General features: G+C 35.5%; 1 protein-coding gene across 1 annotated transcript; it reads left to right on the forward strand.

Moving 5' to 3' along the window:
• The first annotated feature begins 1243 nt into the window (after nt 1–1243).
• On the forward strand, nt 1244–1997 carry LOC149814548 (uncharacterized). The gene has a single exon (XM_089989131.1). It carries the CDS (start codon nt 1277–1279, stop codon nt 1766–1768), a length of 492 nt encoding a protein of 163 aa, XP_089845257.1. The 5' UTR covers nt 1244–1276; the 3' UTR covers nt 1769–1997.
• The last annotated feature ends 13048 nt before the right edge of the window (nt 1998–15045 follow it).

The following is a 15045-nucleotide window of genomic DNA, read 5'->3' on the forward strand; positions in this document are numbered from 1 at the left end:
ACGTGTGTAATTAAACCCTAGACCTACTTTCCCTTAAAATATTAATGCTACGTCACCAGATGGCCTTCTTCCTTTTCATGTCCAACAAATTTCAGAAGTTAACTAATATCAAATGGATTTTTCAGACTTTTTTTATGATATCGGATTTCCAGACTTGGCAAAAGATTTTTTCTCATCCAAATTGAATGTGAATCGGAATCTAATTGGATCAGATCCAATTAAGTCAGACTCGGTAATCGCCTAAACCTGACTCAAGATCCAACGCATTTATACCGCTAGCTCAGCTGTTCCTCAACGTGAGTGGCTTCGTGCCTTATCAGTGATTTATAGAACTTAATTATGAATTGGCCTATTCGTATCTTATCGGCTCAAGATCGATCTGACAAGAGCCAATTGGGCCAACAGCCGTTTTTTAATATTTTAAAGATGTTTTAATATTATTTAAATTGTTTTAATAAATTTTAAAATGTTTTTTAATACTAAAAGTTAAAATTGGCCCATTCAGCTTGATTTTGTTTGTATCCCAACCGACCCATTCTCTGATGTCTGATACTGATAACATTGGTTAGGGGTAATTCCTTATGGTATTACTGCAAGGATCCCTAATGTGATGAAGGGCATCTAAACAAAACGGGTCAGACTTTGGTTCAGATTCAGGTGGGTCTTAATCAGGATCTGACTTTGAGGTGCTGGTACTGAGTCCAATTATGAGCCAAATTAGACTCGTTATAAGAAAAACCATGCTCAAGTTTTATAAGAATTACATGAACCAGACCTGTTCATACTTGATAAAATAACATTTTTTTTTATCTTTTCCACATTGAAAAATTAAAGATCTTAATCCAAACTTGGGTTTGACTGATATAAAATTTCTTAGACTATACCTTCGGAATCATAATCGAACCTCCTTTATCACCAAAACGTGATCTTATCGGGGTTGGGTGTAGATTGTGACCACGTCTTGCTTTATGTAAAGGATGAGCGGCATCTAAGAGACATAGGGTTACCCTTACCCGTTGACCTGATTGATTATCTTTCTTTTCACATGCAAACTTGGATGTAGATCGTGGAAGATCACCATCCTGACTTTCAATTTTCCAACCTCGATCACTTTGCGTGTTGAAAGTGAATAAGAAATGGAAAAAACGAGAGAGAGAGAGAGAGAGAGAGAGAGAGAGAGAGAGAGAGAGAGAGAGAGCACGGATTTCATGCTGATATAAGCAAGGAAGATAGAAGAAGGTGAGGAGAAGTGGAGCAGTAGGAAAAGGAGATTGGAATGGGAAAAGTTTCGTTCTTAGAAGAAGCCACCCTTGTGAAAGACAAGGAGGAGGAGAAGGAGGAGACTAGGAGGTCCGGGAGCAAGCTGGTGTGGGATTGCGATAGTTGTCTCTACGATTCCTTCGAGCTCAGATCCTTCAAACGTCAGCTGGACTCCGCCATCACCTCCGCCTCTCGCTCCAATTCGATGCCTCACTTCGCGTCGTCATCGAAGCCACCAACAGCACCAGCGCCGCCGAGCAAGAAGCAGCAGCGGCAACGGCAGCCCAAGGCCTTCCGGCCATTCAGCAGGCTGCTCCAATTGATCTTCAGGCCCAGACCCACCGACACAAGAGACAAGAGGACGCTTCTCGTGATGCAGCAGGACGCGCATCCCCGGATTTCTCCAAAGGGAGCTCCGATTCCTCCCCCGGAGACTGACTCCAGAGTGAGGAAGACGGTCTCCGAGAGATTCTGCCACAACACGGCTCTTGGTGTTTCTTACGCCTGAATAATAATCTCGTGGTCCAGATTGCCTTTTCTGCTTCGGTTTCGTGACCACCCTTTCTTTTTCTCGTAAAATTTTCTTCTTCTTTTTCCTTTTTTTTTGTAATATATCTTCACTGGGGAAAGATTAGTCGAGTACCCTTACCTGTAAATCGATCGATGGGAAGACGATAATTCCGGTGACTACGTTAGCTTTTGGAGAAATAATAACAATAATTTCTTCTCCTTTTGGACATCCGGCGTCTGAGTTGGCTTGAATAAAATTTTGCTATCTTTCGACGGGTTGGAGCGAGATAACTTGATGATTAGGTTGCACTATCTTAACCTACAGGTCTTGGATTCGAATCCCACGGTGTCTCCCCAGCTTAGCTAAAAAATAAACTTCGGGCCTTTCGGTTTTCAAGATTGCCATTTAGCATTTGGGGTATGGTTCGCAAATTCTCGGTCACCGGTCCAAGTTAGAGAAAAAAGGTACAATTATAAATTTACCTTTGACACAAACTCGCAGTTGACTCGTTCAACTCGTTTAACCGAATAAAATTTCCAAAATTTTAGGTGTGTTTTTCTTGGTGTGCAGTTGTTATATATATAGTACGATACCAATGAGTATAAATCATTCTTTTCTTCAAAAGTTTCTAATTTTTTTTAGGTCAAATGTTACGGAAGTGAACTACATAGTTTTTTAATAGAAAACTTGTTTCGAATCATTTGATTAGGGCAAGTAATTAGGATTTTAAAATGGTCCAAAAATCAACAGGCTGCAATGTGCCAAAATTTCATAACTAGAAAGATCACATTTTTACATCAGAAAAGGATCCAAGGCTTGATCATTAGCAAACACATCTACGTGGTTACATTGAGTCTATACAACTTGCACCTATGATTTCTATCTCACTAGTTCCGTACCTTCATTAGTAGCCAATATTTACCCTATATATATAGTTTGTGTATAAGTTTGTCAATTGTATAGAAATGCCATGAGAAAATCCAAAAAAATTAGTATTTAGTGTTAATTAATATACAGTTTGTGATTCAGTCTTTTTTTTTGGAAAATAAATTATGATTCAGTTTTTACACATTTTGCAAGTGTCTATACCTGTTGTCAATTTGGCGTAACACATGAAACTTATAAGTTGGTACTAGCGTGATTTAGTCAAATTTGGGTTATGGTAGTATTTTAATGTCCACCCATACTTGCTCTGCCTCTTGGATAATATTCTCTTCACTATCTTACTCTCAAATTGAAACAAAAAATTAAGGAAGATGACTCGAGGATTTAACATGGTTCAGCTGTGACTCTGCATCCACGACAAGCGGAATTCTCACTCACTTATTCATCTTCAAGTGGGGAGAACACGTATTTATACAAGAGTGGCAGCACTTGGGTAGGTGACTGCAAAGGAAATGATCAAAAGAGGTAACTCTAGTGTGGGCTGTGGTAAGCTACAACAGAGACATTCAGGTATTCTTTTTTAAATCTTAGTAGACCATGGTATGCATGTTTTGGCATGCCCTTCTCTAGAATGGAGGCTGATTGTGTGCCATATGGTGGCACATAGGTGGATGATTGTTTGCCATAGGGTGGCACATTAATGTCTGCTTTAACATTTCTCCCCTTCAAGTTGTGCACCAATATCAACGGCACCCTACTTGTCGAGAATATTTGGCAATTTTGTTTTTTCAATAACCTTGGTAAATATATCTACAAGTTGATATTCACTTCTCACAAATGGAGTAATAATGACTTTAGCTTGAACATTTTCTCCGATAAAGTGGCAGTAGACCTCAATATGCTTGGTACTCTATTGAAAGACATGATTTGCAAAAATGTGAATGGCAGCTTGATTGCCACAGTGCATCTTCATGGACGCACTGACATGTAGTGTCTAACCAAATAAGTTCACTACTAGAGGTCATAGTGCGATATTATGCTTCTGCACTAGAGAGCCACAATATTTTGCTTTTTCAAGTTACTAAGTACAGTACCCTCTGGTAGATCTTCTATTTGATTTGTCGCCAACCCAGTCAGCATCTATGTATCCTTCAATTTTGTATGTCTATTTCACTTCGTTAATATTCCCTTTCATGGTGATGATTTTGAGCACCTCATGATTCGGTCAACTGTGTGCATGAATTGGATTACCAGGCTAACTACATAAGTGACGTTAGGCTGTGTCACTATCAGATAAATCAGTTTTCCTATGAGCCTTTGAAACATTCTTACATTTTCAATATGTTCACCATTATCTTTCTCAATTTTATAATTTGGATCAAGGGGAGTGTCAACAGGCTTGCATCCAAGCTTTCCAATTTCTTTTAAAAGATCTAGAGTGTACTTTTGTTGGGATATGAAGATGCAAAACTTCGATCCCCAAGGATATATTTTAGGTGAACTCAGTCATTGATTTCAAACTCATGCTGAAGACGTGTTTGACCTTGACTATGCCTGAAATGTCATCACCAATGATATCATCAACATAGATTAATATCAATACTGTCCCAATGGAATATTTTCTTATAAACAATGAGGAGTTAGCGATGCCTTTTATGATTCCAAATGCCAGTAGGGTTTCACTTAGGTTGGCAAACCATGCTCAAGGAGATTGGTTGAGACTATAGATAGCCTTATTTAGTCTGTATATCAATTTTTTATTTTTTTCATCTAGATGACCAGGTGAAAGTTTCACCTTGAAGGAAAGCATTTTTTTACATCTAATTGAAAATACAAACACTTTTTGTTAAAATAGTATTCATTTTAGCAATTGGAGCAAATGTTTCATGATAATACTCCTCATATGTTTGGGTAAACCCTTTTTCAACTAATCTAGCTTTGTATCTTTAAATAGTTTTATCACTTCAGTGCTTGATTTTGTAGGTCTATCGACATCCAACATGTCTTTTTCCTAGTGGTAAATGAACAATTTTCCAAGTTTTGTTCTTTTCAAGTGCAAGTAGTTCCTCATCCATTGCCTTTTTCTATTAAGAACATGAAATGACTTCATTGAAGCTAGAAGGTTCTTGAGTGGAGTAGACTTTGGTTAGAAAGGCAATAAATGACTTGGAAAGGTATTTGGTGAAAAACTTTTGCTCAATAGGATGAAGAACATGGGAGTTGGAGAAGAAGGTAAAAATCACTCAACCTTAGAGGTGGATGAGTTTCTCGAGTGGACCGGCCCAATTGAACAATATGTTGATCCAAGGACTCCTGATGGATTATTGTTTCGAGATGCTTGCTTGGGCTTCTCCCTTCTTGTTCTGCTTCACTACTTGTAGGGCTGAAGACATCAAATTCCTTTTCGGTAGTCTCATGTGGCTGACCAGTGCTATCATCAACTGATAAGTTGGGTAACGCTAATGACCTACTTTCACCAAAAAACTTACCCTGAACTATATCTTCATATGGATAATGACTTGAAAAGTAAGGTTCATGTTTAAATAATTGTACATCAAGTGAGATATACACCTTTGTCTTGATGGATTAAGGCATTTGTAGCCCTTTTTTTGTAAAGGAATAACCAAGGAATACACATTTGACTACCCAACTGTTGAGCATGTTTTGACATACTTCTGACAGATGAACAGAATATTTACACCCAAAAACACACAGATGGACCAAAGAGATAGGTCTTCCTTTAAACATCACTAAAGGGCTGCGATGATTCACAAGATAGCAAGCAATTAAGATGACAATTGACCAATAAGCTTTGTGAATGTTCATTTGAAACATAATTGACCAAGTGACCTCAAGTAAATGCCTATTTTTTCTTTCTAATGCACAATTTTGTTGTGGCGTTCCAATACAAGTAGTTTAGTGCACAATGCCATGATCAAAGAGATCCGCTGAAAATGATTTGTTAACAAATTTTGATGCATTATCTGAGCAATTTTTTTTTAATTTTGGCATCATATTAATTAACTATTCTATGAAAGTCCTTGAACATAGAAAAAACCTTATCTTTTGATTTTAAGTAGCGCGAGTATGATCATCAATAAATAAAACAATATTTAAAGCCAAAAAAAGATTCTACATGGGGTCTGAATGAATCAGATGAAAGCTCTCCCCATGACTTTTTATACGACCTTTAGAATTTTGACAAGAATCATAAGAGGAATGAGATGATTGAGTTCTTATGTACCTTTAAATGGTAGTCCAGTTCTTATATATTGCATAATCTATGACATTTTAGATTGATTCCATATGATTACTTTTGCCAAATATTCTAGAACTAATTGCATAACATAGATCTTGGTGAATAGTCATTCATGACAGAGGAATCACATGCAAATGCAGGTGTGCAACTACTAGAAAAATGTATTCAACCTCAAATTTGCAGTTCCTGGACTTTTATGGATGGGTTAAATGCCATACCTATTAACAAGGTGCTAAACTCTAGACTATTCATCTCTCTCAAAAATCAAGAGTAACTGAACAAGTTCAGAGTTTCTTTTCACTTTTCCACTAAGCCTATAATTCGAGCATGACTGAGTCCCTCAAATCTTAGCAACAGGCCAAAATCTTTGAATAAGTTGAATAGGATACAACTGATGGATAGACATATCAGCCTTATTATACACCTGAAAATAGTGTACCAAAGAAACCAATGTACATTGATCAAAATATATCATTTTTTGCATCTGTCATATGAGATCACAAACCCAAAACAACTAAAACAAAAATTTGAAAAAACTAATACCCATCCTAATAGAAGAGAGAGGCCTATACAAAACTACTAATCCCTCTTCGTATATATACAAAACCAGCCCCCCCCCCCCCCCCCACACACACACACACAAAAGGAAAAGGTAGGGTACACTTGAACACCAAGGTGAAACATAAACACCAACATAGACCTAGAGGATCAAATACAAAGGGAACACACCAAGCAAAAAAAACCAATGGAAACTGAAATATAGATCAATATTCATATCCCTCTGCACTCTGCAGACTCAACTTCATCTTTTTCATAATCCTTCTCCACTGTAGCTAGATCTGCATGAGCTTTAGGGAATTTACCTGAGCAAATACCCTCACCAACTTGTGGTTGATTCAAGAGAACACCTTAACAACACTAGTCGAGTTGGAGATCACACAAACAAACCTCTGCACCTTGGCAAGATTACCACCAGAAACAACTATCTACATAAGTCAAAATATGCATTTTCAGTTGGAATACCCATCCTGCAACTCCACTAGGGAATTAACAATTCACACCCCATCTAAAACTTACATCTACTGGTATTATTAAGATGCATAACAAAACTACAAAAAAAGTGAACTACAAGATGAAGAGGCATTGGGATCAGTAAAAGTTCAACTAATAATGCAAAGAACTCAATGCTATTTTTTTAGGGTTAAATATACCTTTATGAAGACCCAATCATAAACTGAAAATGAGTCAATGAAGCTGCATTTTGGATCCATTGACACCTATAAATTAGAGAAGTCAAACAAGGCAGGTTAGCATTTAAGGAGATTAAGTAATAATGACCTCATAATTATAAATATGTTTACAGATTCAAGTTGTTTAGCCCTTCATGAATTGATTTGAACATGGTGAACAATATCAAAATAAGAAAAAGATGGTACTTCTATGATTAGATAAAGAATATGGGCATTCTTAAAACACCCTTGCCTCATACGCATGGTAAAAAGAATAAAAGAAAGGCCAATTGATCCTTATCAAATTAATCTTCAAGAAAACCTGAACCAAAATTTTCTTCAAATTTGTTTATATGAAATAGGAAACCATCCCCTTTTCTCTTTTAATCTCCAAAACTGTCTCCACAAAAGACCCAAAATTTTTTCCCCAACTAAATCCTAAGGTGAAAACACAACTTTTTCTCAAAACTCTCTCAAATTAGGCTTTCAAGTTAAAGGAGAGGTTATTGTATCTTTAGATTGAATGATCAGAACCTATGTATCAATCTTGTAACTTCCATGTTGTTTTGTTTTTCCATACATTTTTAGTAGAATCAAGCATCTCTACAATGTTGATCACATATGATCTCCATGTCCATGTTTCATGGAGAGTCTCACCCGTTGAAGAGAGAGGTAGGGCCCACTCTCTCCTTAACGGGTGAAACCGCCCAGTTGAGAGCCTAACCGAATGAAACACACTTTATTTTGGATAAGCTCAATCTTGAAATAGTAAACCTATTTTGCAGCTGGGTTATCAGCTACCCAGGGAGGAGAAAACTCTCAAATATTTTTACTCTCTTATATATATGAGAGATGACTTACTCACTGATCACCAAATTTGTGTGAGAGTAAAACCCCTCCTGAAGAAGGCTGCAATCAATTTCATCATTCCCTCCACTCACTTTGATCACTTAGTGGTATCAGAGCCAAGGTTGTTGCATACAGAGGCTCCTCCACAGATCACAACTCCATCGCTCGGGGCCATCAAAACTCATCCTCAGTTTAGGGGAACACAACAAATCATAGAGGTTAGTCATTTATTTTATATAAAACTCAACATAAGAGGTTGCCAAATTCCAGCAACCCTTGCTTCTGATTGATAGTAACAAGCAACACAGACCCAGTCCTGTGTCTGCTGGTGATAGTGAAAAAAAAGTTTTTTTACTATATAGAAAGTTGTATGTTGAAAACAACATCTATAAAGGGGAGGAGAATAAATTTTTTTTAAAGGATCGCCAGTAATTGGTGACCCCTTATATTTTAAGGGACTGTTGGTAATTTTTCTAATCAAACTTTTGAGGGTCACCAGTAACAGGCAATCCGTCTTCACTTGCATAACTAGTGCATAAACAGAAGGCTACCTGTATCAGGCAACCTTGAAAAAAAGATAATAAAAAAAAGGGTTTATTTTTTTTAAGGCAACAGATTATTAACATTTTTTTTGGTGACCCATCTAGCAATGCGATCAAACCAGATGGTTTAAAAGGATTTTTTTTAAAGTGATCAAACTAGATGGTTCATTGCAGAAAGAGGAGCATAATTTTTTAAATAAAAAAAAGAGAGGATTTTTTTTTCTTTTTCGCCCGGTGACCTCCATCTGAGGAGAAAAAGAGGAACTCATTCCATCGACAAGGGGATTGTAAAAAAGAACCAATAAAAAAAACACAAACAAAAAAGGAGGAAGGATTACCTTTTCGTTTTGTCTTTCTTTTCATTAGAAAACTGCAGATCGAACATACTCTGTAGTTTTTTTTTCGATGCTGACCTCTGTTTTCTTCTTCAGACACTGACCTATGTAGTTTTTTCTTTTTTCCAAGGACAACCCCAGCAGGGCAATCAAACCTCGGATATGAGAAAACAAAAAATAATACACAAAGGGGAAGATCGTTGGCAGAAAACAAACAAAAAATTAAAAAAAGGGGTTGATCACCATTTTTTTTCTTTCTTCATGTATTTTCCTTTTTTTTCAACGACCAAACCGGATCCAACATGTTTTTGTTTTCCCAAAAAACTACCGACACAGATTGGCATTTTTGCCGACTGAAAACAAAAAAACTCAGATAGAAGCCTCTAATCAGCAGAACTTCACTTATTTTCATCGAACGATCGACCCTACTTCCATCTTTTTTTTCAACGAACACAAGACAAAAGCTTCATCAAAAGCTTTTCGATAGAGCATAGACTGACTCTGCTACTTTTTCGGAGAACGCTAGAAGACATATCAACATTTTTTTGCCGATTGAGAAAAGAAACAAAAAAAACAAACAAACAGAAGCTTCGTGCAGAAGCTTCCAATTTTTTCGAGAAACATAGTTTTTATACTGATTTATAGGTAAACGTGCAACTTTACCCTTGGTCTATTCTAGAAACATCAGTCATATCCCCAAATAGGATAAATTACTTGTTACCTTTGATCTTTTTAGGTATTTCTGGTCAAGTCCCACTCGGTTCAATAACTTATTTGCCCCTGCTTTTAATTTAATTACCAATTCTATCCCTCTATTATAAAATTATTGCAGTATTATTAATCTTTGTTGTATTTTACTTCTGTATCCTTAAATTATGGCAGAAGTCCTTAATTTTTTAGTAATTCTAGAATAGGACTTGCACTCAAAAAATAATTTTCAAAACAGGGTTAGTTTTTTGATTTTTGCAAAAAAAACCCTATTTTCTTTTAAAACTTCAGTTTACCTGCAAATAATATTTTTTATTGCAATTCTATGTTATAAACTTTTCTAAAATTACAAAAAGGGGTTTAGAAAGTGCAAATTACCTTATTCTCTCTAAAGATCAAATTGATTGACATATTTGTTTTTGGCACTTACTTTGGTAGTTTTTAATAAATTTTCAAATTGTGAAAGTTATATTTCATGTACTTATGGCTAATGTTCTTTAGTTTATCTACTTGTTGGATGTTGAATCTATTTTTATCATATCTTTCCATCTTAAAATAATAAAACACAGAAAAATAACAAGGTGTGTGCCAGTGAACTAACCAAAACTGACAACCTTAACAATACCAACTTTCACATTTGGAAGTGGAGGATCCCACTTGTTCTAACTTTAGAGGGCATTGAGAATGCCCACACTACTGAAATGAGCGACCCTAGTACTATAACTATCAACAAGGTCAAAGCCTCTTATACAAAATATAAAAAGGACAATATGTTGGCCAGAACCATCATATTGACATATATGGATGGTGATCTTATTAGGGTATTTGAATATTACTCAAAAGCTAAGTTCATGTTTGAAACCATTTCCAAGAAATATGACACTACTTCTGAAACACACATATAATTATTGTTAGAATAATATAATTCATGTCGTATGCAAGAAAATGATAATATTGTTGACCATGTCAACAAAATGCTTGTTATGGCTAAAGACGTGACAATTGTTGAGAATGTGATTTCTGATCGGATGAAGATATCCACTATTTTGCATAGTCTACCATCCTCTTGAAAGGTGGTACAAACAACTCTCCAACTAAAAATTGAGCAGCAATATATGCAACAAGATAGAAAAAGTGAATTACACTTCGCTAAAGATGCTCCCTCTCGTAGTTATAGCCCTTCTAGACGCCCAGAATTTAAGAAAAAATAATTTAAAGGCAATGGAAAATTTGATAAGAAGAGACATTAAACATTCTGCAAGCGGCAGGCAACCACTTCATATATGAAGTGCTTTAAGTGTAGAAAATCTGAACACTTAAAAAGAGATTGCAGGAGCCAGTCAAACAACAACACTAGCAAGAACAACAGAAATAACCAGCAAAAGGAGTGGCAAGATATAATTTGTGTGATATCATAATGCTCTTATGTAGACAAAGCTCTTTCTGGTTGGTGGGTGGACTCTTGGGCAACACGTCATATATAAATGACCAAGAAGGGAATGATGGACATAGTCGAGTACTGGCCTGGTGAACATCGGATGTACATGGGCAACAACACCTACTATGATGTTATGGGTATCAGAACCTATATGATTGAAACTTTCAGAAATAATGTATTGTTGTCCAATCTCCTGTTTATACCATCCATGAGGCAGAATTTAGTATCTGTCCCGACCCTAGTTGTCAAAGGTTTTGAGTTTAGATTTCATCCAGGAAAAGTTACAATGGAGAAACATGGACGAGTTCTATTTGATGATATTTTTGATAAAAATCATGGGTTATTTAAAATCAATGATTCTAACATAAATAAAGCTCCATCACTTTTTGCTTATATTGATACAGTCTTCAATGTGAATGTAAATGTTTGGTATCAAAGACTTGGATACATTAACTTAAAAAAGATGAAGAAACTTGTTGACTTAAAATTAATACCTGATTTTAATGAATCTTCATTGCATAGATGTGAACCTTGTATCTATGAAAAAATGACAAGGAAACCATTTTCACAAAATGTTATTAGAGCATCAAAATTATTAAAAATCATACACACTGACATTTGTGGTTCTTTTATAACTCAAACTCATAAAAGAATATAATATTTTATATAATTTATTAATGACTTTTCTAGATACAATTTATATATATCTTATAACTTATAAATATGAAACATTAGATAAATTTAAGGAATATCGTCAAGAAGTTGAAAACCAACTTGGTAGAAATATTAAAGTTTTACGATCTGATCAGAGAAGAGAATATACCTCAAATAAAATATCTGAATATTGCAAAGCCAATAGGATTAGACCATAAACCACGACCCCTGGTATACCTCAATAAAATGGTATGGTTGAAAGATTTAATAGGACTCTTCTTGATATGGTTAGATGTATGCTATCTAACGCTTCATTACCTAAAGTATTTTGGGGGAGAAGCTATACATATAACAACATATGTTCTAAATAGAGTTCTATATAAAGCTATTGCCTTTACACCTTATAGATCATGGAGAGAAAGAAAACCCAATTTAAGTCACCTTCGTAGACGGGGTTCTGTAGCTCATATAAAGGTGATAGAGCAATCAAGAGATAAACTCAATACCAGATCTATAAGGTGTATATTTATTGGATATCCTAAAGGATCTTAAGGCTATAAATTTTACCACCCAAATAAGGGTTTAATCGAAACTCGAGATATTATCTTCCTGAAAAAAATTATTTAAAAAATAAATGGAGACGATTCTTTTGATTTGCATTATGATTCTGATGACATGCAAGAACCTATAAGTAATGGCAAATCTTTAGAAATCTCTCTATCTACTTCATCTCATCAGTCTGAGGTTGGACATAAAAGGTCTAGAGCTCCTCTGTCTTACTTAGATGACTATTATGTCTACCTATCGGAGGAACTCTCTTATGCTTTACATATGGATGACATAATAGATAACTTGTCATATGGTGAGACAATAAACTCACATGAGTCAACAGACTGAATAAAAGCCATGGACGAGAAAATTGAGTTCATTAAGAAAAACCAGGTTTGGAAATTGACTAAGTTACCTAAGAAAATGAAAGCCATTAGATGTAAATGGATATTAAAAAAAAATTCAAGTCTGATGGTAGCATTGATAAATTTAAAACAAGATTAGTTGCTAAGGGTTTTTCTCAGAAAGAAGAATTGGATTATGTTGACACATATTTACTTGTTGTAAAATTTGCCTTGATAAGGATAATTCTTGCAATTGTAGCTTACTATGACCTAGATCTATATCAAATGGATGTTAAAACCGTTTTTTTTAATGGTGAGCTGATTGAAAAAATATTTATGGAGCAATATGAAGGCTATATAATAAAAGGCAAAGAAGATAAATCATATAGGTTAAAAAAATCTCTATATGGACTCAAACAATCACCACATCAGTGGTACTTAAAGTTTCATAAAGCTATCATATCATTAGGGTTTGTGGCAAATAAATTTAACCACTGTGTTTATGTTTGAAAAAGTAAGAGTAAATTTGCTATTCTCTCATTATATGTGGATGACATTCTTCCGACTAAAAATGATAATGATATGATTGTCAAAACTAAGTCATTGTTAAATTCTTAGTTCGAAATAAAAAATATGCGAGAAGCATCCTATGTTCTTGGAATTAAAATCACTTGAGATAGAAACTTCAGACTTTTAAGCTTGAGTCAAGAAAGGTATTTAAATCATATACTCAAGAAATTTAAAATGAGTGATTGTAAGCCTGTTAGAACACTTGTGCTAAAATGTGTTAAGTTAAGTAAGAATGATAGTTCAGGTGATGGACATGAAAGGCTAAATGTCCTTTATGCATAAGTTGTTGGAAGCTTGATGTATGCTATGCTATGCACAAAGCCTGATGTCGGCTTTGTTGTTGGCCTCGTTAGTCGCTATCAGAGTAATCCTGGTTGGCCATACTAGCAAGCAATAAAAAAATATTTTTATATTTAAAAAAGACTATAAACTTGAAACTATGTTTTCAAGCTGATTATTTAGAATTTGTTGGATATTCTGATGTTGACTTTGCTGGCAACAAAGATGATAGTAAATCCACCTCTAGGTATATTTTTCTCCTAGGAGGAGGAGTACTTTCCTGGTCTTGTAAGAAATAAGCTGCATAGCTTAGTATACTCAAGAAGCCGAATATATTGCATATAATGCAACTGCTATATTTGTCATTTGGATAAGCTTATTCATTAATGATTTGAAGCAGAAAATAACCAATGGGCCAGTTCAGATCTATTGTGATAATCAGGCTGCCATCTCTCTTATGAAGAGTGGAGCAGATAATTCAAAAAGTAAACATATAATGGTAAAGTACCATTATATTCATGATATGATTGAAAAGAATGAAATCAAAGTCAACTATTTACCTACTATGATATGATTGTTGATCCTTTATCAAATGACATACATAGGAAATGTTCTCAAAACATGTATCCTATATGGGATTAAGATATGTCTAATAAAGACATATGTCTGGATGAGAAACTAAGAATATAACTCATTTCAAGAATGTTGATGCAAGAAAAATACTCCAATAGTGAGAGGTTAAATCCTGCATCATGATTAGTTTCACATGGCTAAGTGGGAGATGTTTGATCACATATGATCTCCGTGGCCATGTTTCACGAAGAGTTTCACCCATTGAAGAGAGAGGTAGGGCCCACTCTCTTCTTAACGAGTGAAACCGCCCAGTTGATGCCTTATCTCGAATGAAGCACACTTAATTCTAGATAAGCTCAATCATGAAACGGTAAACCTATTTTGCAGTTGGGTTATCGGCTACCCGAGGGGAGAAAACTCCCAACTATTTTTACTCTCTTATATATATGAGAGAGGGCTTACTCACTGATCACTGAATTTGTGTGAGAGCAAAACCCCTCCTGAAGAAGGCCATAATAAATTTCTTCAATCTCTCCGCTCACTTCGATCACTCATACAACACCCCCCCTTCTTCAATATTTGGGTTTTCATAATCTTTTCATTAAAAATATGAAAAAGCTCATTTTGTTTCTTTTTAATCATGGTTTTTACTGTAATCATTTGCAACGGTAGTGTTAGCAACCTAAGCTCAACTGGTAATGGACACAAGGCAATTCCATAGTAAGTTATAATAAAGTAAATAGGCACAAAAACAAGAATACACTTTGATCATTCAATCTAAAGAAGAAAAGAGCGACCCAAGGAGGGCATTGGTGCTCGATGACCCAGAGAAGGGCAATCAAAGGAGGGATAACAGTGCACTACTTGCAGATGGCATAGGACGGTGGAGAGAAGGGAGTGTTACCGTAATGGACCTTGGCTCGCATCGGGTTGATCCACGTTCAAAATCCAACATGAATGCCTACTCAAAGTTCCATATGACGAGTCCCAGTTAAACAAGGACTCCCAATAAATTGAGGAGTCTCATTGTGACTCCTGATCAAAAGGCACCACCCCCTAG

The sequence above is a fragment of the Nuphar pumila genome, chromosome 15 (genome assembly GCF_984573655.1).
Source record: "Nuphar pumila chromosome 15, dmNupPumi1.hap1.1, whole genome shotgun sequence".
In the NCBI taxonomy this organism is placed as follows: Eukaryota; Viridiplantae; Streptophyta; class Magnoliopsida; order Nymphaeales; family Nymphaeaceae; genus Nuphar; species Nuphar pumila.